Source organism: Bubalus bubalis, chromosome 3, assembly GCF_019923935.1.
Source record: "Bubalus bubalis isolate 160015118507 breed Murrah chromosome 3, NDDB_SH_1, whole genome shotgun sequence".
Lineage (NCBI taxonomy): Eukaryota > Metazoa > Chordata > Mammalia > Artiodactyla > Bovidae > Bubalus > Bubalus bubalis.
In genome coordinates this window covers 79,583,119-79,608,091 of record NC_059159.1, presented here as the reverse complement: position 1 = coordinate 79,608,091, position 24,973 = coordinate 79,583,119, and the positions used below count along the sequence as shown (strand labels likewise).

Sequence of the window (24,973 nt, the reverse complement as noted above, 5' to 3'; positions counted from 1 at the left end):
CTTGTGCCCCCTAGTGGGTAAAAGATAACAAGTACAAGAATATACTTGAGCTTGAAATGACAATGTAACTTTATATTAAGTGCTGCGAGGAAGCCAGAGGGAGGGAGGGAGGGATGGGGGACAGAAAGAGAAACAAAATGACTCACATCAACCTTGGCCGTGTGTGCGATTCTCCTTTTTGGTCCAGAAATGTTTTGGTAATACAGCATATCTAATTCCTTTTGCTTTCCTGAAGCCTAGTGCAAAAACGATAAGAGTTATCCAATTTCAGTGTAGTAAAAGCAAATTTATCATGTTTCCTGAAGAGCCACAGAAATCCAAAATGCAAAACACTGGGCAAATTATTAAAAAATAATTCACAAAAAATAACTTATTTTGGATAATTTGACATGCACAGATATTCCTATAAAAGATTCCTCTAATTTGACAAATCAGCTATCAGTTACTGTACATAATACCATGGCCTCTGGAAACTGTCAAGCTTGCAAGATGTAATGGCTGGCCACTTAAGAAGGTTTAGCCTTGTCATTCTAATACATTATTAATTATGATATTATAAATATATTTAATTATTTTTATTTTAATAATGTTATTTAAATTAAAATTTATTTTTACTATAGTATCTTAATTATAATATTAGAAATATATAATAGATGGTACATATATTTTATAAAGTTTAGAATATAGAGAATATGTATTTAAGGGAAACGCTTTTAGATTTAGGAAAAGGATTAAAAAAATAAAAGTGACCAACCTGTTTAGCAGTCTCTCCCTCATGATCTTGGCTTTGTGTGAACTCACTGAAAATTCGAAGACATTCCTTCGTAGTATCATCCAAGTCAGAGGGAGTGTCATCTCCAGTATATTCCTTATCTAAACCAAATTCAACTAACCTGCCGTCTTCAAAAATAGTCAAGTCTTGACTATCGTCTGATGCTGTCAGAACTTTGTCTTTCAAGTGATCGTCTGAATAAGAGAACTGGAGTTGGCTTGGTGAAGATAGCCATTCAGTCTCTTCTTTTTGAGTATCATCAGTTTTTACATGTCTTGTCCTCTTTGGATACCTTTCACTATGACTTCCTGTCTGGATTTCTTTGTCCCTGGGAGGTGCATAAGACATATTTTCTCCTGAAATGCAGACATGCATCTTCTCACCACCAAAGCTTCCCATCTTAGAAATGTGGTTTTGAACACCACACATGTTTATCTTAGTTTTAGTATCTAGTGAGGTTTTCATGAGTGATCTTGATGGTTCTAGCTTGTTACTGTCATCTTCTCTGTATGTGGTTAGTTGGGTTTCACCTATTTTTTTCTCTTCTATGCCACTGATCTGAAGATTTCTTTCCTCCAGAGGCACTACCTGTATCCCTTCCTTCATATTCTGATATTTAAAGCCTCTAAAGCGTTTAGATTTCCTAGAAACAGGAATGATTGGAGGTACATCCATTACAAGGTCATCTTCATCAGAATCTTGAAGATTTATTGTAATTCTTATGGGTGAAACATAAGGTCTTTGACTCTCCAGGGACTTGTGGCAATTTTTACCCACAGATTTTTTCCAGAAGGGCTGACTGTCAGTCTCACCCTGCCTTCCTTTAGATGCTCCAAGCAGTGCTACGGAGTAATTGAACAAGGGATCATATTCAAGGTCAGTTGCTGGACATGTGTGGTCCATCATGTACTTTGTAGGCTGACTCTCTTTGTTTTTTGATGGTTCATTCCACTTTTCTTGTGGGAGCAGGCTGTTTTCAGGAAAAGCTTGTTTCACATTTGTGTCACTCAAGGAGACCATGGGACTTTGCGATAGCTCTTCAAGAGCTAATGTAAACCTGGGGAGCATCTTCTGCTTTTCTTCAACTTCAGTCTTGACTGACTTGATTTCTTTGTTGATTCTTTCCAATTGTTCCATAGTTGTGCCTAGAGTTGTTAATGTGAGATAAGTTTATCTTTAAATATCACTCAAGATGAAGTGCAGACCCCAAAATATCCTGGAAAAAGAGCTTCCTATCACAGGGACAGTAACTTTCCCAAACCCAGCCTTAAACACAGGGAACTGCTGACGAACAGGTCAGTTCTTGGAATGAGAAGGACAATGAAAATCACTGATTAAGTCTTTCAAATTCTAGCTCATTCCTATGAATGATTAAAATATTCACATCTTATTACCAGCATAGCTACACATCTGTGTGACAGGTCATGCCTATACATATTAAACTGTGTCAAATGTGACACGGTTTGGATATATACTATTTACCTTATTATTTACTAGGCAGTGACAATTTGGCAACAGTTCAAAGAGCTGAGTGCTGCTTACATGGAACTGTACATAATCTCTCAAAAATACATCTCCACTGTTGTAAAAGAAAGTTTTTTTAAAGCATGAGTCTTCTTTCAAAAATCCAGTGGTTCTCAACATTCTCACTAAGGTCCTAAGGTCCCTTCTGTCCTACAGAATGCCTCAAACACAAAAGGAAGCCAAACACACCGTTCCACAACCAACCATTAAAAAAAATCTAAAAAAAAAAAAAAAATTAACAAGTAAAACTCGAAAGCAGCTGGATCCATACTCCTGAGGAAACCCAGAACAGTGCCAAGAGATAAGGCTGCCAGCCATGGCCCTTCACAATACCTGGCAGGTCCTTCCTGACTTTTTAAATACGGAAATTACCATCTCTTCCCTCTTTCCAAGATACACTTTCCAATGTCAATTACGGCATAATTTACACCCTTCTCCCCTCTCAAAAACAAGAGATATCAGATATGAGATATAGTCCAAATTATACTTTTCAAACCTCTTAATTTATTTTAGATAACTTACACCTTTTGATAACACACACGTGCTTCCTCTTTACACAATGAGGTTTCCTTTGGCTCACTAGCCTTTCACTTTACCGTTCATTCTCTATTAAGAAATTAACTCTATTAAGCTGGTGCACTGGGACGACCCAGAGGGATGGAATGGGGAGGGAGGAGGGAGGAGGGTTCAGGATGGGGAACACATGTAAACCTGTGGCGGATTCATTTTGATATTTGGCAAATCTAATACAGTTATGTAAAGTTTAAAAATAAAATAAAATAAAAAAAAAAAAAAAAAAAAAAAAAAAAGAAATTAACTCTATTAAAAGCCAAAGCAAAGTGTGTGACAAAGGTGTGAGGCATTTTGATGGAGAAGGAAAAAGATGAAGAGCAGGCATAAGCATGAGAATTAACCTACGAATCAAATGTAACTGGTTCTGATTTTTCTTGAAAGAAACTTGGAAGGGGAAGTAAACTCTGGGTAACCAGCCAGAACTGCATTTTGGCATAAGCTGGGTTTTATTTGGTTGCCATGATTCAGGAAAGGATGTTTAAGCAGCGCATTGGGATGCTACGGGGGCTGGGTTGGAGGGGAGACAGAATATTATTTCCCTTCATGTCAGAAGTTTAAAATGATTTTGCTCCACCAGAAGCTAGACTTGGAGGGCAAATTTTGAAGTCAGAGGCGGACTTACAACCTTTGCTCAGGCTAGAGGCGATTGGGAAGAACTTCTTCTGATTTTTAACTACACCGTGCCACAAGCCGGGTTCCACCCCACCCACCACCTTTTACCAGAGCTCAGGAAGCTCCTTAGATAAGTCCACACTGGGGACGGGTGGCAAAGAGCGAGGATAAAACCACACAATACTGTGTGTGGTATACCTTGCAACCAACAAACCAGGATCCCGCATATGAGGAGCAGGAAACTACACGCCTGCCCACCTGCTCCTCGCCCCGCCTCCCAGCCACGTGACATTTGCCCCGCCCCTTAGCCGCAGCAGTGGGTGGGGCCACCTTCGTAGGGCTGGGTGCTCAGGGTGAGCACTAGGTTAGGCGGGCAGAGTTTCTCTCCAGATGGCCAGCCCAGTCTACCATCTTCCCAAATGTAACCCCCTTCCCTGGATGTAACCCCCTCCCGGTTTCAGTTACTGTGGGGACACTCAAAAGGCTCTCAGGAAGACACCCTCAAACAGGATCTCCATGGCACCCTCACTACTCGGTATATCTCGATCTCCAACATACTTTAGGTGGGAGGGACAAGTAAGAGGGATTGAGGACTAGTTCATAATTCACCTGATCCTAGAGTGCGATGCTGGAAAATTTTACTCATGCAGATTCTAACTACTTGGTTCCTCGTCCCAAGGCAAAGTCCTTGTTTCCCAGAACAGCCGCTCTATAGGAATTGCCCTTAAGTAGCTACATGATGGTAAACAGCCCTCTTGGAGGGCTGGGGAAGAGGCAAGTTAAGAGCATCAGAGAAGGGAAACGCAGGGGTGTTTCAGAATAGGGGGAGAAACAATTTTAAAAGAAACTGGTATTACTATGTCCTTTAAGAGGAAACAAACAGATCAGAGGTCTAGACAACCTGTTTAGGAATTCCAGGTTTAATAGTGGCTTGGAGGGTCAGCAGAGGGCAAATGGGAAAACACGCCCCCTCCCAACACACACACACATCAGTCTGGGCTATGTGACCCACTCCTGACATCTAGCCTAGGGGAGAGGGGAGAGGAAAGTGACATCAGTAAGGACTATCAGACATTCTTCAGGCCCACTGCCCCAGTACCTTGACTGCATTTTAAAATGATACCTACAAAGGTATCCACAAGTTATGTCAGCAGAGGATGAAAAACCAATTTTGGCAGGGGTGGGCATTTTAGCCATGAAAAGTGAAATTCACTCAGTCGTGTTAGACTCTTTGCAACCCCATGAACTGTAACACACCAGACTCCTGTATCCATGGAATTTCCCAGGTAAGAATACTGGAGTGGGTTGCCATTCCCTTCTCCCAGAGATCTTCCCCGACCCAGGGATGGAATCCAGGTCTCCTGCATCGCAGGCAGATTCTTTACCATAGTAAATTTACCATACTATTTTAGCCATAGTAATGCTATATTGATTCACTTTCTCAAGCTGCAGTACTTTAGTACTGAAGACAAAAGTAACCTTACACCTATTTCCAATCAAGAAACCTCCCGGGTTCTTCCAAGGATTAGTGGAGGGAGAAGGTGGGAACGGTTGGTACCCAACCCTTCCGCAAACCCACCTGACCTTCTTCCCAGGAGCCCTTTCTCACCCATAAATTCACCGTGGCTCCTCTGTAGCCCGAGCACCTCCAAGCTGTTGCAACTACCTTCCTCACTCAATTCCCACCGCATTTCCTGGTGCCTGAATTGGCAGTACAAATGCTGGCACCGACCCCCGGGGCTGTCAAAAGGGCACGGAAAACGGCAAAAGTAACCCACGGAGCGTAGCATGGACTACTGCTCTAGGTTCACCTCACCTGGCTCCGAAAACGCGCCTGCACTGTTGCGCTGACAGAACCGGGAAAAGGCGAACCCTCCAGCGTACTACTACTTCTCCCGCCAGAGTACAGCCTTATATAGTCTGCAGCTACTCGGAGGCGGCGCCTCGTAGCTTTTCCAGCCAATGGGCAGGCTGGAGCTGATGTCAGGGGAGAAAATGGGGAGAGAAGGATGATTCTGAGAATGGATGGTAGGGTAGTGGCAGGTGAGTGTAGTGTGTGTGTGCGTCTATCTTCTACAGGGAAGGAGGTTCATGGAGACCTAACCTACATTTAGGGAAAACAATCTCCCAAGAGCTGAAAGGACATTTGGGTTAAGGAATCCCCTGCCTTGTGGATGCCTACCTTGCTTCTAAACACCCTTTGACTTTTGTTACAAGTTTGACTGTTAACCTTCATGGATCAGGGAGAGAACCTCAGTGTCAAAGCACATCTAAACTTTGCCTGTCTCTTAGGCAAGGTATCCAACTTACCCAAGTTCTCATTTCTTGGTCTGTCAAATAAACTTGTCTTGCACAGGGTGGTAGAATTCTGTGTGATATAATGTGTCAAAGTGCATAGCATAAAGTAGGTGAGAATTTAGGAGGTCAATGACACTGCCCCAGTTCTTTCCCTCCCCATCATCCACACATATCCACAAAGGATCTGATTACATGTTTCTAAAATCCTTCCAGTTGAAACACTCCTAAAAGGGAAACAGTATGCCGATTCCATTGGTCTTCTCTGTAAACTGAAATACTCCTAGGATAGATAGTTTCATAAGTCACTGATTACATAAATTAGTCTTTGAAATGCTTTCCCCGCCCCCAATACCACATACCAAGCATGGATGCTTGGTGGGGAGAGAGAAGGTAGGGGCCTCTAGCCCTAAAATATTCAGGACCCATAAATCCCCCTCTAGGAAATTAGATGCTGGAATCCCTCCTTCCTTTCTCTTCTTCTGGAAAACAGTGATATCTCAAATGGTTATGGATACTTTAAAAATGGAAAAAATATTTTCCCCTAAATCTTACTGTCCCATGAGAGCACCCTGATGACTTTGAAACAATTGAAGAATGCCAGGAGTCTCTAATACTAGTTTTGTCTCTTGATACCGGCACACCTGTTTTGCCAGTAAACAGCAACGGGTGTGTTCTTTTTGCTTTGGTGGTGGGGAGGGGCATAGTAGTGGTTGCCCCGAAATTCCCCAAAAATACCCACAGGTAAGGTAAAAAAACGACATACTCGTATTTTAAAAAGAGCCAGCCTAGAATGAATATTTTGCATAAGTCACTTTCCAGGATCATTTTTTACTTGAACTTTTTCACACCTTATTTCCTTATATTTTTTCCATTAAATAGTTTTTAATGGGGTTCAGGATGGGGAACACATGTATACCTGTGGTGGATTCATTTTGATATTTGGCAAATCTAATACAGTTATGTTAAGTTTAAAAATAAAATAAAATTTAAAAAAAAAAAGAAAAAAAAAAAAAAGAAAAAAAATGTAAAAAAAAAAAAAATAGTTTTTATAGCTGAGAGAATTTTATTGAATATGCCCTCCTTTGAAGACACTGGAAAATTTGGTCTCAGCAGAGTTTCCAAATTATAAATGAACATCACAAAGGTATTTTTTATGACAAAAATATTATAGTTGTCTAATCATCTGTGGGTTCCTCGCTGGGCTCCTCACTCTGAATCATGTCTGACTCCTCATTTTCCTCTGAGGCTGTGGAAGTCATGTCTGTCATCCTAGATTTTGATCTTGTGTCTGACTTCTTTAATTCTGAAGAAGTGGTGCCCCAAAATGTGCTGCTCTCAGCACTCTTAGAAAATGATGTGTCTGATATGCCTTCTGATGGATGAAAGTAAGATAGGGTAGCCAGCTCTGGGTTGACGGAGTATTCACCAGTCTGACATGCTTGTTTATATCTGAAAACAGAAACATACATCAAGAACTGTTTTTGTGTGCATTTGCAGCTTGACTTAGAAAAGCATCTTAAAATAATATATGAATTCTGTCCAATATATTGTCTATTTATTATTACACTAGATAAATGAATGAAAAATGTTAGACTCTACACAGATGTGCTATTTAGAACAGAGTTCATAACCCCTTTTGTCTCAAGGCTATGGAAAAAGAATGCATTAGCTTCTCTATCACCTTCCCAATTGACTAGGGTTGTTTCTCTCTCTAGATGATTATTTAAAATATTGAGGCCAAGTTCAAGTGGGATACTCCTTGAGAGACAGCTCCATGGTCCTCTCCAAAGAGAGGCACGGGAGCCAAACTGAATACCTTATAAACTTGGGAGTCGTGTTTGCCCAGCCCTCTACTGAGGAAAGGAGAGTGGGAGTGTCCTGTCCTGTGTTTTAAAGGCTGCAAGGTCTGCAGACTTACTTCATCATCTTCATTTTGTACAGCATGGCACTACAGATTGCCAACAGGACAACAAAAAGGAAGAGGGTCATCAGTGAGATGCCCAGCATTAATTTTAACTTGGCTTCCTGTATTCTTGCCGTGTTGTCTTCCCATGTAGTATTCACATCAGAGTCTGAGAGGAAAGAAAGAAAATGCAGTGGGAAAGAGTGACTGTGTTCAGCAAGTTTTTCTGGCAGAATAAGGATCACAATGCAACTGGAGAGACGCCTTTGCCACCCAGAGTCTTCACTGCACTCTCCCCTCTACCTTCGTGCAATGCCAAGGAGAAGGCTATAGGCCACTTCCTATGGACAAAGACTCTCAACTTATTTTTTTAACCTTTCCCCTTCACAGCAATCTTGGAGGAGCTGACCCTCACTCCATTTTCCAGGATCACAGAAGTTTATGGATTTGCCCTTGGCACATAGCTAGTAAGTGGCAAAATCTGATATCAAATCCAGGTGACCAGATGTTAAAACATGTATCAGTCTTCCTCCTTGTATAATTAAAAACCAATCCAAGACTCAGAAGAGATTACTAATAAAAACGTGATGAAATTACACACATGGGATTAGTCCTTCAGGAGAGAAATATGCATTTTTCCTGTTGGCAGGAGTTGATTTTTCTTTTAAGTTAAAAGGATGATGTACTACAGTGCTTCCTCCACAAGACTTAAGAACTGAATTTGTCTTTTTATTACTGTGATCAAATCTAGTGTATTTGATGTTAAAGAAATGGAAACTTAGCTAACTTTCTAAAACATATGATTAAAATCATGTCTGGATCCAGAAACATCAAAAGTCTTTTTACTGAAGAATAAATATATATATTTACTGCCAAATTTTATATCTTCCTGAATATATGTCTGACTTAATAGGCATGAAATGGTGACTTTAAATGATCATGTTGCTATTTGTCCCTTCTCCCCCAACATCTTTTCACTCAAAAGTTCCAATGATTTTTCATGATTTTTTTTCAGGTAATGATGTTTTGGTAACAAGCAATGACAAATTCCCATGTGTGTACTCTCTTATATTAAAAAAAATTAAAATTGTCCATGTGCAATCCTAGGCCAAGGGGAGAGAAATGTATACAGTTATGAATGACTGATATCTTGACTTTGAGGCAGATTATTTTGGAAATAAATTATATTAAAATGGGCTGTGCTCCTGAATTAAAAGGGCTTTTGTAAAGAGGTGTGCTTATAGTACATTTGTTTATCAAGGTGATGGTCAAAACTAAAGAAGGGTTTGAAATTCCTAACCATTGGAAATTATAGAAAAGCTAGTTACAAGTTGGGACAGGTTTTTTTCCCCCTCTAAGCCACAGTTTCCTCATCTGTAAAATGGAGATAATACCAGCTTTCATGGAATTGCTGTGAGGATTGACACAATGACATATGTAAAGTGTGGTAGGTGCTCAACACGCAATAGAAAATCCATCATGCTCACTTTCATTACTCAAAAAGACAAAATATTCCCAGAACATCGTCATTACTGGTTATCACTTTTCTAAATAAAGAAGACTCACACCATTTTCTTGACTCACTGAAAGGCAAGTGGCATTAAGTGTCAAATAACCCAGCACAGAATTAAGGTGGTAGGCCCTACACGTATTACCAGATGCTATTTCTTTTTCAGTGTATTTACATAGGACAGAGGTTTGGGGAAAATTAATATGATGCCTTGTTATGAAATTTTCCATCAAAGTCAGGAGTTCTTTTATTCATATAAATAAAATCAATCCATTAATGAAAACTACATCCGGCAGCAGGAATTCTCTCGTTTGTTGGTGGTGGGAATGCAAAATGGTACAGCCACTTTGGAAGGCAGTTTGGCGGTCTCTTACAAATCTGAACATAGTCTTACCCCATGATTCAGCAGTCACAATCCTTGGTATTTACCCGAATGAATTGAAAACTTATGACCACACAAAAACCTACACATGAATGTTTATAGCAGCTTTATTCATTATTGCCAAAACTTGGAAACAGTCAAGATGTCCTGCAATAGGTGAATGAATAAACATACCAATACATCCATATACTGGAATATTATTCAGTGATCAAAAGTAGTAAACTATCAAGTCACAAAAAGACACGGAAGAAACCTAAATGCAGAGTACTAAGCCAAAGAAGCCACTCTGAAAAGAATACATGTATGTTTCCAACTATTTGACCTTCTGGAAAAGGCAAAACTATAGAGACAACAGAAAGATCAGAGTTGGGGAAGGGAAAGATAGCTAAGTAGATCATAGAAAATTTTTAGGGCAATGAAGCTACTCTGTATGGTTGTAATGGTGGACACAAGATATTTGTGAAAACCTGTAGAATTGTACAACTCAAAGAATGAACTCTAATGTAAACTGTGAAGCTTAGTTAATAACAATGTATCAATATTGGCTCATCAATTATAAAAAAAAATGCACCACACCAATGGAAGATGTTAATAACAAGGAAAACTAAGTGGGTGGAATATATGAGAACTCTACTTTGTACTCAATTTTTCTGTAGCCTAGAACTGCTCTAAACAAGTCTTTCAAATTAAAAAAAAACTGCATCCTATGTATTGTTCATTTGCCTACAACTCCATTTAGTTTACTGTTTCTATTTATTTCCAGGAATAGAAGTTACACAACAGGAAGATGGAAATATCTGCAATGTGGTCATGGAGACCACTGTTTAGAAACCATGCCTTTCCTAAAACTGTAAATGTCCTCTCTAGTGTGACATCAGTCACCATACTACTGTCTTACATATACCACACCTTACTGAGGAAAACAGTATCGCCATCTAGACACTAAAATGTGTGTGAGTATTTATGTATCTATTGAATTGAAGGATTTTGCTCTTACTTGGAATTGGGTGAAAAAATTGATCTCGTTGGTTGTCCTCACTGGTGGTTGCATTTATAGCTGTTAAAACAATAAATTGGTGTTATGGTAAACAAAATTCACTTACTAAAATTATTGTGTGTGTAGATGTGTGTGTATACTATATACAGTTCATTCTCATTTTTCATGGTAGTCATGGTAGTTAAGTCATGTAAGCACTGAATTAAATGAATACTGAACCATCATCATTCCTAAGGGAAATACAGGGTTAGGTTCTTAGGAGCCTCTGGTCATATAACCTTGTTTTTGACCCAGTAACCTTGTTTTATGTATGTTTCTGTTTAGAGACACTTTATTTAGTATATATGGCTGATTGATTATACTTCCCTGGTGGCTCAGGAGGTAAAGAATCCCCCCGCAATGAGAGAGACCCAGATTCCATTCCTGGGTTGGGAAGATCTTCCGGAGAAGGGAATGGAAACCCACTCTAGTATTCTTGCCTGGGAAATCCCATGGACAGAGGAGCCTGGTGGGCTGCAGTCTGATTCATTAACACTGAGCTCACAATCAATAGCATTATAACTCACACCTGTATGAAGCTTATATAATACACACATTTTTCTTCCTGAGGTACATAACAGCCTTCTCATATTTAGGAACCAAACAGCATTGTAATACTATACTTGGAGGGCATTTAAAATAGCAAAATTGCCAGCAGAAAGCACAAAAATGCAAAACACCTTACACTAAACAGACCACAAAAAAAGATATTTTGTTTACAGCAAGAGAGCTGGGAAAAAAAGGCCTTTGTTATACTTTAGCTGGGAACAAGAGCTTCAGGCAATTAAATTTATTTTTGCTACTCTGTGTGTGTCCATCAATGACTGTGAAAGTTCTGAAAGTATTGATTTGGAGAGTTCCAAAGAAATTTTAAATGTAGGTAAATTCACAAATACAGAATCTGCAAATGAGGATCCATCAAATACGGCATAGAATTCACATAATGCATGCATATATGTGTGTGGTACATGAATTATATTTATGCATGTATGCATTCATTGATAATATACATGTTCTGTGTATACATGCATACATACAAATGCTATGCATGTGATTTATAAATGAATGCATGTACATTTATCATTTACATATTACTTTTGTGCATGCATATATTTTGATATCTACTTTGCATTCACTCATGCATCCCCGTGTCCTTATACACATACTGCTCCAAATACAAAGAGGGATACTAATGAGCAAGAGCCTTATTTAAAATTTTTAATCATAAATAAATTAAGTGGCTAGATTGTAACATTTGTAGGAGAACGAAACTTTTGGTGAGAGGATCAGAAAATGTGTGACACTTGATCAACTTTCTGGGTCTGTGTTGCATTTGCTATTCACGTGATCATGGCAGCAAAATGTTGACATATTAATTCTTAGCATTAGAAACATTCACACTGCTCTTGGCTTTCTTACAGAAGACTTTAGAAAACCAAAACATTTTCCCAGCTACCTAAGTCCTATGAGTTTACCTTTAGCTAACATTGTCCAAAATGCAGGCTCATTTGGACTCTGGGTTCCTTCTGTTTAAAAAACAAAATAGAACAGGATAACAAAACAAGGTAATTTGCCTTTAGTAAAATTGTGATAGAATGTTCATTTTTTTATGTTAGTCTAGTCATGTAACAGTTACACCTTGAGTTCCTGCCATGTGCCAGACCCTGTGGGTGGCATTCAAGTTACAGAAATGAACAAGATACAGGTCTTATATTTAAGGAACACACTCTTACTTTGAGAGGCAGACAGACAAGAATCACTGTTCATCACATTGCAGGAGAATGAGGGCTTTCGTAGCAACGCACAGGTGGTATGCACAGAAGGATCTAATTCACTTTCAAAAGCCGGAAACACTTCTCGAGGGAGGTCATGCTCTCACAAAGGCTCAGAGGACTAGGAATTGTTTGCCAGATAAACTATGTGAGAGAGAGGTCCTTCCACGGTGAGCAAAAGCAGGTGTTCTGAGCAGGTTCAGGTAGTCTGGTGTGGAGAATATGGGTGGGGAATGCGACCAGAAACGAGACTGGCAAGTTCTTCAATGGTCAGATCACTTCAGACTTGAATGCCTGGTTAAGAATTTAGAATATGACCCCAAACCTAGCAGTAAGTTACTGATGGTATTTAAGAAGGGGCATACCAGGATGAAAAGATTTCTATTTTTAAATATTACCCTAATATGGTTATTCAAGAAAGTGAATATTAAACGAGTCATGAGAAATATGCTTGGATTGTATGAACTGGAGAATATAGGGTTTCATGTAAAGACAGTTCACTGTCTTCAATTAGACTGCTCCTCTTTCAAGACCTTAGAAAAACCATCCTGAGTTGTTATGATTTCACAAGTATGTTATAAGAAATAGTACTGTCAGAAAAGTAAAATGATAATTTTGATTTTGTAAACTCTAGCTCTGAACTCTCCACTAATATTCTTAGGAAATGCTAAAAATCAACTCTAAGCAGAGTTAAGTTTATTTACCAAGTATGTGATTGTTAAAATTATTACTATAATTTTAAAAAATTATATGAAAATGTATTAAATATATTTATATAAATGTATATTTATACATACATGATATTTTATATAAATATATATTTAATATAAATATAACTGTAATACATTTTACTACAATCAGGTAATATTTTGAAAAGAGTTCATTTCCTATCCTTTGTCAGGTAAATCTGAAAATTGATTCCTAGATTTTTACCATTTAAAAGATTTTAGAGTGATTTTAAATTGTAGCAGTATGAATTCTTTAAGTACGTTATCACTTTACGAAATACTCAGAGTAATGAAAGTTAGATTTTTAAGTCATATAATGACATGCTCCAGGTCTGACTATAATGTTGTAAGTTTAATACTGTGAGTAGTTTCTCCAAAAGGTTCTTTACTTTCTTCATGGCTGACTACTTCAGGAGGTGCCGTTGTAGTTGTTTCATTGAAGAGTTTATCTAGGAAAAGGCATAATGGATTATCGGCATATAAAAATATTGACTCAACATTTCTAATTAGGTATTTTTTAAGCTAAAAAATAGAACAAAGAAAAGGAGAGAGAAAACTAGCAATAACAACAACAACAAAACCAGAGAGAACGCTGTTGACATTTTCCTGAGATACCTTAAAGGAGGGGAAAGAAGAAGACATTGAAGAATGATGTTTGTACAATAGAGGTTGCCTGAGGTGGGATTGATGTGCCTATAATTTGTGAGAGAGGAGAAACTGGGAGTGTGGGGCTACATGCTTCCTCTGGCACTAAGGAAGCTCTGTTGGGTGAGGTGCACGGGCTTCACGTGGTTTCCGGCACAGGCTCTGAAGTAATACTGTCCACCTAGGACAACTTGGTTGCTGGTTCAGTGTGATGACATGAAAGAGGGGGGTAGCAGCCGTGTCCTGGTAAGCTGGAAACAGATGCGTGTTAACCACTCAAATCAGTTTGGGCAATTAAAATTTGGGATTACAGCTCAAGGATTTCCAGGCCTGATTTAGGGTATATCTCAGTCTATAATGTGTCCATCTGGAGATATGTAAGAGTCAATTTGGGAGAAATTGTGACTGGAGGGCTTCCCTGGTAGCTCAGCTGGTAAAGAATCTGCCTGTAATGCAGGAGACTCCGGTTCGATTCCTGGGTCAGGAAGATGCCCTGGAGAAGGGAAAGGCTACCCACTCCAGTATTCTGGCATGGAGAATTCCATGGACTGTATAGACCATGGGGTCACAAAGAGTCAGACATGACTGAGCGACTTTCACTTTTACTTTTCACTTTGTGACTGGAGGACCATTTATTTTTCTCCCTATGAAGTTGGCAATTTCAGTTAACTTTGCTTCAGACAGGAATGGACGAAGTGTCATATGAATTACAGGCAATCCCACTCTAGGAAGATTTCTACTGAGCCTACAGACAACATTATTATAGGTAACTTGTTGGAAAGAAAGGATGGAAAAAAATAATCCATTACCAGAATTGACATGGACTCAGGCAGGGCTGGTATGACTGGGATGTAATCCTTAAATGCTCCTTCGCAACCCCCACTTGATTTGAGAGAAACATGTCTGGATTTCCTCACTACTGCCTGTCCTCATCATTTTAGGGACCAGAAGAATAGTTAGTCAAAGTTATTCTGGAGATTTCCATCTCCTTGGGGAGCTTGCTCCTCCAGAATGTCCCCACCACTCAACAAGTCTCAACAAGTTAGAGCCCCAGTGAAAATGGCAAAAATTTCTTATTCCAATCCAACTTTGACAATCCTCTGGGGACCTGAATTGTGGGAAGAGAAGTTAGGGTTTTGAAATCTCTTCCATGGGTCCTGTGGTCATCGATAATCCATCTCCTAAAGGGAATTTTAGGTACCTGGTCTGTTGAAGAAACAGTTCAAGATGTTGTCTGCTGTATGCAAACAAAATTCCCATAAGAGATCTGTCTAAATTAACGTGTGCCCTTCAAATGTCCCTATGTCATATTTATGTTTCAAGTTTTGGAATTGCTCAAAATGTTCCATTATTGTCAAGAAGTTTTATTAATTATTAGGCATTGCTGAGTCTGGTTTTTCCTAATATTAAATATTGTCATAGTCAGAAACATTCTCTCTTGCCCTATTCACTTTCATCCTCTTTTCCTTGTCTTCTTGGGTTTCATAGCTATGAGCTGTTACGCTTTAAGGTGAGGGATGTGGTATAAATACTTTAGAGACTTGTAATGGCCTCCAAAGTGACATGCTGGCAAGACTTCCTCATTTCCTCTATCAGTAGTTATACTCGGTAGAAAGATGCAAAAAAGAAATAATATTTGAAGCTGAAAGCACAAAGTAGAAAGAAGTAAAAATGTGGGTTTAAGAAAAAACCAATCTTCTGGAGTCCTAAATTTAGCTATTTTCTTTACCTTTCCACTCAAACCAAAAATATGAGGCTAAGAAATGTAAAGACATTCTTGCCTTCTGCATTTACCAGTGCAATGGCTATGGCCGAGTCTCCTTATTTTACGAATTAAGACTCCCTGATGATATTAGCTCCACTAGGACCTTTTTCCTACCCAATAGTCTGCAGTGCTATTTTGAAATCTTGCTTTAAGTGTTTTTCCTATTTGCAGTGCTGCCTTTCAGTACTTACAGTTTCTCAGAGAAAAATTCAGATCAGTTGTTGCTCTCACGGATATTTCAGACTGTGTGCCATTTGGATTTTGTGTTGTGAAGACATCTGAAAACATAAGATCAAAACTTTTCAGCAGCTAGGTAAGTCAGTTAGTAAGTAGGTCTTGTTCCTAGGTAAGCCTTGTTCCTTTTACATTTTTTCCTCATCTGAATTTTTTCCTAAAACATATACATTAATTCTAAAAAAAAGAATAATAAAGTATTTGAGACATTCTTCAGCTACAAAATAACAAGTGGGGCAAGGGTCAAAAACAAAATTCATGGGGGAAAAAACCAAACTAGTATCCTTATGCTAAATGATTCTTTCTGAAAAGAAACTATTAAAGAATTACAAAAAATATATACAAGTGCATAATGGGTGCTGAAGGAGGTTTGTAGATGTGTAATGTCATTACTGTTTGTATTAACATTTTTACATTTTAGCCAAGAAGCAATCACTTGCCCTTGAACCTTCTGCTAGACCGTAATAGTTCTGCTTTAAAAGCACATATTTCAATAACAATCACAATCTTCCAAATGGATTCACATTTACATATGCACATAATGAATCCTGCTCTTAAAGAGTTGTCAGTGAGGCTGGTTGTAATTTAAAACTAATGGATGTATCTATTCAATCAGAGTCAAAGTAAAATGGATCAAGATGCCATACTGAACATACATACACAGATTTCCTCTTTCCAGAATCTCATGAAATGACAGAAAATTTTACACACATTAATGTGTATATGTTTAGTATATACATATACATTCATTTCCCCAACACACAGACACACACACACAGTCATTAATTTTGAAAAATTTCTGAGGTAGATCTGTGGAGAAATAGAAGAAAATCATAGGTCAATATTTAATGCTATGAGTTATTAGAGTATAAAAACTAAAACATTGTGGATCTTTGCAGGGAAAGACAGATCAAAGAAACAATGAAAAGGTATTAATAATGATTGACCCAATTTCAAATGGAATTTAGATTATATTAAATGTGAGTTTCATATCAGTAGGGAATTAGTGTTAGACAACTGGCAATCCTCCTCAAAAAACATAAAGTTTTATGACTATTTTATACCATATACAAAAATAATTGAATTTCAGACCTAAGAGTTTTAATAAAAATATGAAGTTATTAAAAAAATTGGAAAATAATTTAATATCTTGGATTGGATAAGGCCTACCTAAACAAGATACACTATGAAGAAGTTGTATAGAATAAATTGTATAGAATAAATCAATAAAGAAATTGATTAATCAAGAATTGATCTTAAAAAATTTTTAATTTTCTCTGTGATTAGAATACTTAAACAGGTTTAAAGGTGAGTGACAGCCTGGGAGAAAATACTTGTTACTTTTACCATAGAGAAAAGATTGAATATACTAAATATAAAAAAGAGCCCTTACAAATAAATAAAAATACAATCTAATAGAAAAAATGGGCCAAGAATATGAACAGGTAAATCATAAAAGTAGAAATAAAAATGCCCAGTAAATATAAAGAAACATTCTCAGCTTCACAAGTAATCAGAGTGCAAATTAAAACAGTAAGGAAAATTCTCACTTATTCACAAAACGTGATTAACATTATTCAGTATGTGTGACATTGTGGAGCATTCTTGATAGATGTGTTTTAGAGTACAATTTGGTGTTACCTATCAATATTTTAAAAGATTTATCCTTGATTCAGAAATTTCAGTACTTGGGATCTATCCAAAGAGAGATACACTCAAGTGTACGTGAGAACAATATACAAGAGAAAAAAACTGCATATAATCTAATTCTTTAATAAGTCAGTGGATTAATTATGGAAAATCATTTCATGGAATACTATATATCCATTAAAAATAATGAGGTATACATGAAAAAAATCTCCAGAGTTCTTAAATGAGAAAAAGCATGTCATAATACAATTCTTTAGTATAGCCCCATTTATGTTATGAGTGTGTGTGTGTAAGAAAGATTTTTTAATCAAAGTAATCACCAGGCTCTTGGTTTATTTAATCTCTGGGAATTAAAAATATAGTAACATCCTGAAAAGGAAACAACTGCACCATTTTGCAGTCGATGCATAGTAGAAGTAGCCTGGGTTGGATAGATTAGACACCGCTCCTGACACTGCTTCTTTGTAGCTATGAAACCTGGCCATCAGGGGTTTTTTTCACTTACAAAAGAGGACAGTGATTCCTCAAAGAAAGAATAGAAATACAACTTATGTACTAATTATAGTTTTCAAAGTACATGAATATATGTATATATGTATATCTTCATTATATTTCTATTTTTTCTTTGGCTAATATTATTAAAAATTCCAGTATAGTTAGATTTAATCTTAATTATTTTTCATTTTTAACAGGAGTTTTTTATGAACTTTTCACATTTTAAAATGGTGGACCTTATAAGGACATGGAAAGCTTGTATGAAGAAAGGTGAATAAATTGAAGTTTAGCAGATCTTCCAAACATCTCAAAGTCATTTTGTTATGGGTTGAATTTTGTTTGCCCCAAAAAGCTATGTTGAGGTCTTCACCTTCAGCACTGCAGAATGTGACCTAATTTGAAAATTGAGTCGTTGACAATTTAACTAGTTAAGATAAAGTCGCATGGGAGTAGGTGAGCTCCTAAACAAAAACAGTGTCCTTATTGACAAAAGGGAAATTTGGACATGGAGACACAGGAAGAGCTTGTGAAGACAGAGGCAGAGACTGGAGTTCTGCTGCTCCAAGCCAAGGAATTCCTGGGGCTACCAGAAGCTGGGAGGTGCAAGGTAAGATAGTCTTCTAGAGTCTGGGCCACGTCCGCGGCTTGTTAGGAACTGGGCGGCGCAACAGGACGTGAGTGGCAGGTGAGCGAGCAAGCAAGGCTTCAGCTGTATTTGCAGCCACTCCCCACGGCCCACATTACTGCCCGAGCTCTGCCTCCTATCAGATCAGAGGAGGCATAATAAACGTAATGGGCTTGAATCATTCAGAAACCATCCCTCCACCACACCATCCATGGAAATATTGTCTTCCACGAAACTGGTCCCTAGTGCCAAAAACATTCGGGACCACTGCCCTAGAGGCTTTGAAGAGAGTATGGTGTGACCAAAACTTTGATTCTGGATCTCTGGCTTCTGTGAGAACTGTGAGAGAATAAATTTCTTTTGCTTTGAGTCCCCTAGTTTGTGGTACTTTATTTCAAGAAGCTCTAGGAAACTGACATACATCTCCAAATACATTTTGCTTATCCCACCACAGAATTCGTTCAGTTGTTACTAATGTGAATACATAACCATGCTGCTAGGATAAATCCTATATTAATTATAGACAGTTACCAAACCTTATTAAACTTCATAATGTCTCATGGAAAAAGTTGAAGAAAATAAGAATTCCATTTCATACACCAAGACGTCTATAAGGTAAATTAAAATTTAAATAGGAAATAAAATGATTATAGAAATTTTAGAGCTTATAAACCAAATCAGTCTAATCATCTTTTGCATGTGTATTGCCATTAACTTGGAAAACTTACACTGTTTTACATCTTTATAATGATCGCCAGTTTTCTCAGGAGTATGCTCCTTGTTTTCTTCTTCCATTGTATGGGGCTGTTCAGGCAGGGGCTGTTCAGGCACGGGCTCTTCAGCCACAGGATGTTCAGCCACAGGATGTTCAGGCACAGGCTGCTCAGGCACAGGCTGCTCAGGTATGGGCGTCATCTCATGCTCTGGAAAAAAGCATGACCAGAGGTCAGAAATGTGTTGATTTCTTTCCCAATTTTTTTAAACTGCACTTTCTTCACAAAGGATATGAGACAGAGATTTAAAATCTAAGTTATATCATATTTCCAACAATGCACTTTATATCACCCTAGAGAAAATTGCCATGGACTGTTGGAGAGGGTAGGGAGAAAAGTGGGCCCTCCTATACATATATAGATATATATATATATATGCATATAGATATATATATACATATAGATATATATATATACATACATACACGATATATATATTGGTGGGAATGTAAATTGATACAGCCACCATGGAGAACAGAATGGAAGTTCCTCAAAAAACTAAAAATAGAGTTGCCATATGATCCAGCAATCCCACTCCTGGGCATATACCAAGAGGAAACTTTTCATTCAAAAAGCTACATGGACCCTATGCTCATAGCAGCACTACTTACAAGAGCCAAGACATGGAAACAGCCTAAATGTGCTTTGAGAGATGAATAAAGAAGATGTGGTGTACATACACATACAATGAAATACCAATTAGCCATAAAAAAGGATGAAATAATGCCATTTGCAGCAACATGGATGAACCTAGAGATTATAATATTAAGTGAAGTAAGGCAGAAAGAATAAGACAAATACCATATGATATCACTTGTATGTGGAATCTAAAATATGACACAAATGAACACATCTATGAAACAGACACAAAGAACAGATTTGTGGGTCCCAAGGGGGAGGGGATGGAGAGGGAAGGACTGGGAGTTTCAGATTAGCAGATGCGAACTATTATATACAGGATGGAAAAACAACAAGCTTCCACTGTATAGCACAGGGAACAATATTCAACATCCCGTGATAAACCATAATAGAAAAGAATATGAAAAAGAATATATACGCATAACCGAGTCACTTTGCTGTTGAGCAGAAATTAACACAACATTGTAAATCAATTACACTTCAATTAAATTTTTTAAAAATTGCCATGGACCAGTTTTCTAGGATAATGGGTCAAGTTTCTTATCTGCTATTTGAGTGAAAGTTTGAAATGATTACTCACCTTCATAAGGGGGATCTATACCACTAATCTCTGGGGTGAAAACCCCAGATAAAAAAATAAACAATATTAAATTCATTGTGAAAACAACGTGATTTATCCAGTGATCTACTCTGTCTCAGAGTTTCCCTTCTGTTGCCCAGCAGGTCCTATAACTAGCGAGGACATTATGATGTCACTGCCAGATGGAGGTCAGAATGCTGGAGAAGAATTTTCAAAAGCTTTGTGACTCAGTCTCATGACCTTACCTTAGGTCATGTGATGGTTTTTAGGATTTTTTTTTTTAAACAAACCATTATAAGATTTTCTTTGAATAATAAGAGGTATGCTCTCATGAAATAATATAAATCATTGGTCCCTGGATTTTAAAGAACAACAGACCTTTTTGGTTTTCAGAGCTTTTACAATACTGTATGTTCTTTTGAATAACCATACAACATCTGTTTAAAAAAACTAATAAGATGCCAAGATTCAATCCTAATGCCCTGCTAACTCTGGTTGTTGGGCTATCTTAACTATAATTCTTTAGGAGGGAGTTTTTCTGAAACATTTTTGGGGGGGATTTTAAGACCTATGTTATTTATGAAATATATTTGTTTTGTTAAAAACACTTTTTTTTTTCTCACCTGGGCAATTTATTTATTTATTTATTTATTTTCTCATTTTTTTTTTAAATTTTATTTTATTTTTAAACTTTACATAACTGTATTAGTTTTGCCAAATATCAAAATGAATCCGCCACAGGTATACATGTGTTCCCCATCCTGAACCCTCCTCCCTCCTCCCTCCCTATTCCATCCCTCTGGGTCGTCCCTTTTAAAAATGAAACTCATTTTTACCTCAAATACAGACTGAGAAAATTATCTATCAGTCAGAAGAGTATTTAGGCTTCAGTTCAATTCAGTTCAGTCGCTCAGTTGTGTCCGACTCTTTGCGACCCCATGAATCGTAGCACGCCAGGCCTCCCTGTCCATCACCAACTCCCGGAGTTCACTCAGACTCATGTCCATCGAGTCAGTGATGCCATCCAGCCATCTCATCCTCTGTCGTCCCCTTCTCCTCCTGCCCCCAAGCCCTCCCAGCATCAGAGTCTTTTCCAATGAGTCAACTCTTCGCATGAGGTGGCCAAAGTACTGGAGTTGCAGCTTTAGCATCATTCCTTCCAAAGAAATCCCAGGGCTGATCTCCTTCAGAATGGACTGGTTGGATCTCCTTGCAGTCCAAGGGACTCTCAAGAGTCTTCTCCAACACCACAGTTCAAAAGCATCAATTCTTCGGCGCTCAGCCTTCTTCACAGTCCAACTCTCACATCCATACATGACCACAGGAAAAACCATAGCCTTGACTAGACGGACCTTTGTTGGCAGAGTAATGTCTCTGCTTTTGAATATGCTATCTAGGTTGGTCATAATTTTCCTTCCAAGGAGTAAGCGTCTTCTAATCTCATGGCTGAAGTCACCATCTGCAATGATTTTGGAGCCACAAAAAATAAAGTCTGACACTGTTTCCACTGTTTCCCCATCTATTTGCATGAAGTGATGGGACCAGATGCCATGATCTTTGTTTTCTGAATGTTGAGCTTTAAGCCAGCTTTTTCACTCTCCACTTTCACTTTGATCAAGAGGCTTTTGAGTTCCTCTTCACTTTCTGCCATAAGGGTGGTGTCATCTGCATATCTGAGGTGATTGATATTTCTCCCAGCAATCTTGATTCCAGCTTGTGTTTCTTCCAGTCCAGCGTTTCTCATGATGTACTCTGCATATAAGTTGAATAAGCAGGGTGACAATATACAGCTTTGACGTACTCCTTTTCCTATTTGGAACCAGTCTGTTGTTCCATGTCCAGTTCTAACTGTTGCTTCCTGACCTGCATACAGATTTCTCAAGAGGCAGGTCAGATGGTCTGGTATTTCCATCTCTTTCAGAATTCTCCACAGTTTATTGTGATCCACACAGTCAAAGGCTTTGGCATAGTCAATAAAGCAGAAATAGATGTTTTTCTGGAACTCTCTTGCTTTTTCCATGATCCAGCAGATGTTGGCAATTTGATCTCTGGTTCCTCTGCCTTTCCTAAAACCAGCTTGAACATCTGGAAGCTCACGGTTCACGTATTGCTGAAGCCTGGCTTGGAGAATTTTGAGCATTACTTTACTAGTGTGTGAGATGAGTGCAATTGTGCGGTAGTTTGAGAATTCTTTGGCATTGCCTTTCTTTGGGACTGGAATGAAAACTGACCTTTTCCAGTCCTGTGGCCACTGCTGAGTTTTCCAAATTTGCTGGCATATTGAGTGCAGCATTTTCACAGCATCATCTTTCAGGATTTGGAATAGCTCAACTGCAATTCCATCACCTCCACTAGCTTTGTTCGTAGTGATGCTTTCTAAGGCCCACTTGACTTCACATTCCAAGATGTCTGGCTCTAGGTCAGTGATCACACCATCGTGATTATCTTGGTCGTGAAGATCTTTTTTGTACAGTTCTTCTGTGTATTCTTGCCACCTCTTCTTAATATCTTCTGTTTCTGTTAGGTCCATACCATTTCTGTCCTTTATCGAGCCCACCTTTGCAAGAAATGTCCCCTTGGTATCTCTAATTTTCTTGAAGAGATCTCTAGTCTTTCCCATTCTGTTGTTTTCCTCTATTTCTTTGCATTGATCACTGAGGAAGGCTTTCTTATCTCTCCTTGCTATTCTTTGGAACTCTGCATTTAGATGCTTATATCTTTTCTTTTCTCCTTTGCTTTTTGCTTCTCTTCTTTTCACAGCTATTTGTAAGGCCTACCCAGACAGCCATTTAGGCTTAGATAATATTAACATATATTTCTCTTATAATAACTCAAATAATAAGCAATAATGGCAAGAAATCAAATGGACAATACCACCAATATTGCTCTTCATACTAAAGGGTCAACTAACGTCCCCTCCCTCAATTCTAATTATTATTGATGGATAACCTCTCAGCTCTAGAGAATATCCACAACTAAAAAGACACAAGCATCAGGAGAAAAGGGGCATGAGTTTAAAAAGGCTTGAAAGTTTTTCAGTATAATGAAGGCTCATAAATGAGGTTCAGCCAGTGTGATCTCGATGGGGCATACCTGAGGAACAAAATAGTGAATTCGTTAGGAGTCTACATTGTTTAAGAGAGTGAGGGGAAGCAGAGAGGAATTATCCTAAAGGAAAAGATTGTCAGGTTCAGTCTTGGTGAACCAAAGGGAAATGGTTCTGTGTATAGCACTCTTTCTTTAAGCCCTCTAGCCCATTCTTCCGTGGGTGCAGGGAGGTGGAAAAGGGATGAGAGCAAAGAGCTGTCAGGTAATTAGTTAAGATGAAGTCATACTAAAGCAGTGTGGGTCCCTAATACAGCATGATTGGTACTGTTGTTTATTTATTTTTTAAAGGGGTGGGTGGGGAATGGTGGTAGTTTTCTGGTAACCCAGTGGTTAGGACTCTGGGCTTCCATTGCTGGGGACACAGGCTCAACACCAGATCAGGAGACTAAGATCCTGCATGCCACTGGCACAACCCCAAAATAATAATCATAGAGAATTTAAAAAGGGAGAGATGAACACAGAAACAGACATCCACACATACAGAGAACGCAATATAAAGATGAAGGCAGAGACGGGGATGATGCAGCAAAAATCAAGGAACACCAAAGACTGCCAGGAAACCACCAAAAGCTAGGAGAGAGAAGGAACCAACCCTACTAACACCTTGGTCTCAGACATCTAGACCCTAGAACTATGAGTTCAAAAGAACATACCGTATTGTAAATGCTTCAAAAACCAAAAAGGTCTTGTCTCTTCTTACCATCAATGATATTAATGGTTCTTTAAAACCCAAGGACCAATCATTCTCATTATGTCATGAAAACATATCTCAACAAATCTCTTGTTGTTTAAGCAACTCAGTTTGTGGCACTTCATTACGGCAGCTCTAGCAAATTAATACCAGATAAACTCTGAGTTCTTGGGACAAGATTATGGAAACAGTGAATTTGTCCTCACTGGATATCATCATTTTAGGCCACAGTTAGCCTTTCCAATATTCTATTACTCAATTAGAGTAGAGACTTCTCTTTTTAAAAAAGTGTATATTTATTTTTTATCTATTAAACTATATTTTAAGTCTTTGAAGAATGCCCTAAGGAGGATCCATTGCTAATACCAAAGATGCCATTAGATATACTTTCTAACCTATGATTTTACTTTGTTTTTTGTCTCTTGATCATGTCTGCATTGTAAGTCCCTCTTCCACTTCTGTGTCTTCTCCCACAGGAGCACTGGGCCAGGACAAAGGAGGAATATATTTGGGTTATCACTCCATCACTTCCTACCTATGTGATCATGAGCAAATCATCTCTCCAACCCTGAATTTGATCCTCTGGAAAATGAGTAAATTATATATCACATCAGGTAGATAATCGAGTCATTTACTGGGTTGAATGTATTTCCTGAAT

The 24,973-nt window shown here is 38.2% G+C and overlaps 3 protein-coding genes across 3 annotated transcripts in view; all 3 read right to left on the bottom strand.

Moving 5' to 3' along the window:
- LOC112583851 (RNA exonuclease 1 homolog) overlaps positions 1–5,772 on the bottom strand; it is a 42,520-nt gene extending 36,748 nt beyond the window's left edge. Inside the window, exons 1-3 of the mRNA XM_045165021.1 lie at positions 5,298–5,772; positions 755–1,917; positions 147–236 (exon numbers count right to left, since the gene is read on the bottom strand). The gene's annotated coding sequence lies outside the window, so the exon portion shown is untranslated. The remainder of the gene's footprint in view (positions 1–146; positions 237–754; positions 1,918–5,297) is intronic.
- A 1,043-nt stretch (positions 5,773–6,815) lies between these two features.
- EQTN (equatorin) lies at positions 6,816–21,148 on the bottom strand. The gene is made up of 8 exons (XM_045165020.1): positions 20,517–21,148; positions 19,253–19,447; positions 15,712–15,798; positions 13,500–13,559; positions 12,086–12,136; positions 10,572–10,631; positions 7,698–7,851; positions 6,816–7,228 (listed from the first exon to the last, which is right to left on the bottom strand). Exons 1-8 carry the CDS (start codon positions 20,590–20,592, stop codon positions 6,955–6,957), a joined length of 957 nt encoding a protein of 318 aa, XP_045020955.1. The 5' UTR covers positions 20,593–21,148; the 3' UTR covers positions 6,816–6,954.
- MOB3B (MOB kinase activator 3B) overlaps positions 19,322–24,973 on the bottom strand; it is a 239,896-nt gene continuing 234,244 nt past the window's right edge. Inside the window, exon 5 of the mRNA XM_044939750.1 lies at positions 19,322–19,447. Within this exon, the coding sequence (XP_044795685.1) occupies positions 19,436–19,447 (12 nt within the window). The 3' untranslated portion in view covers positions 19,322–19,435. The remainder of the gene's footprint in view (positions 19,448–24,973) is intronic.

Bases quoted from the DNA above. Each gene is read 5' to 3' on its own strand.
- EQTN (XM_045165020.1), bottom strand. From the start codon at position 20,592: ATGAATTTAATATTGTTTATTTTTTTATCTGGGGTTTTCACCCCAGAG. The intron at 13,560-15,711 runs GTAAGTACTGAA...GCCTTTTCCTAG, and splicing joins GAATTTTTCTCTGAGAAACT to ATAAACTCTTCAATGAAACA. The intron at 7,229-7,697 runs GTAAGTCTGCAG...TTCTGTTTTCAG, and splicing joins TACAAAATGAAGATGATGAA to ATATAAACAAGCATGTCAGA.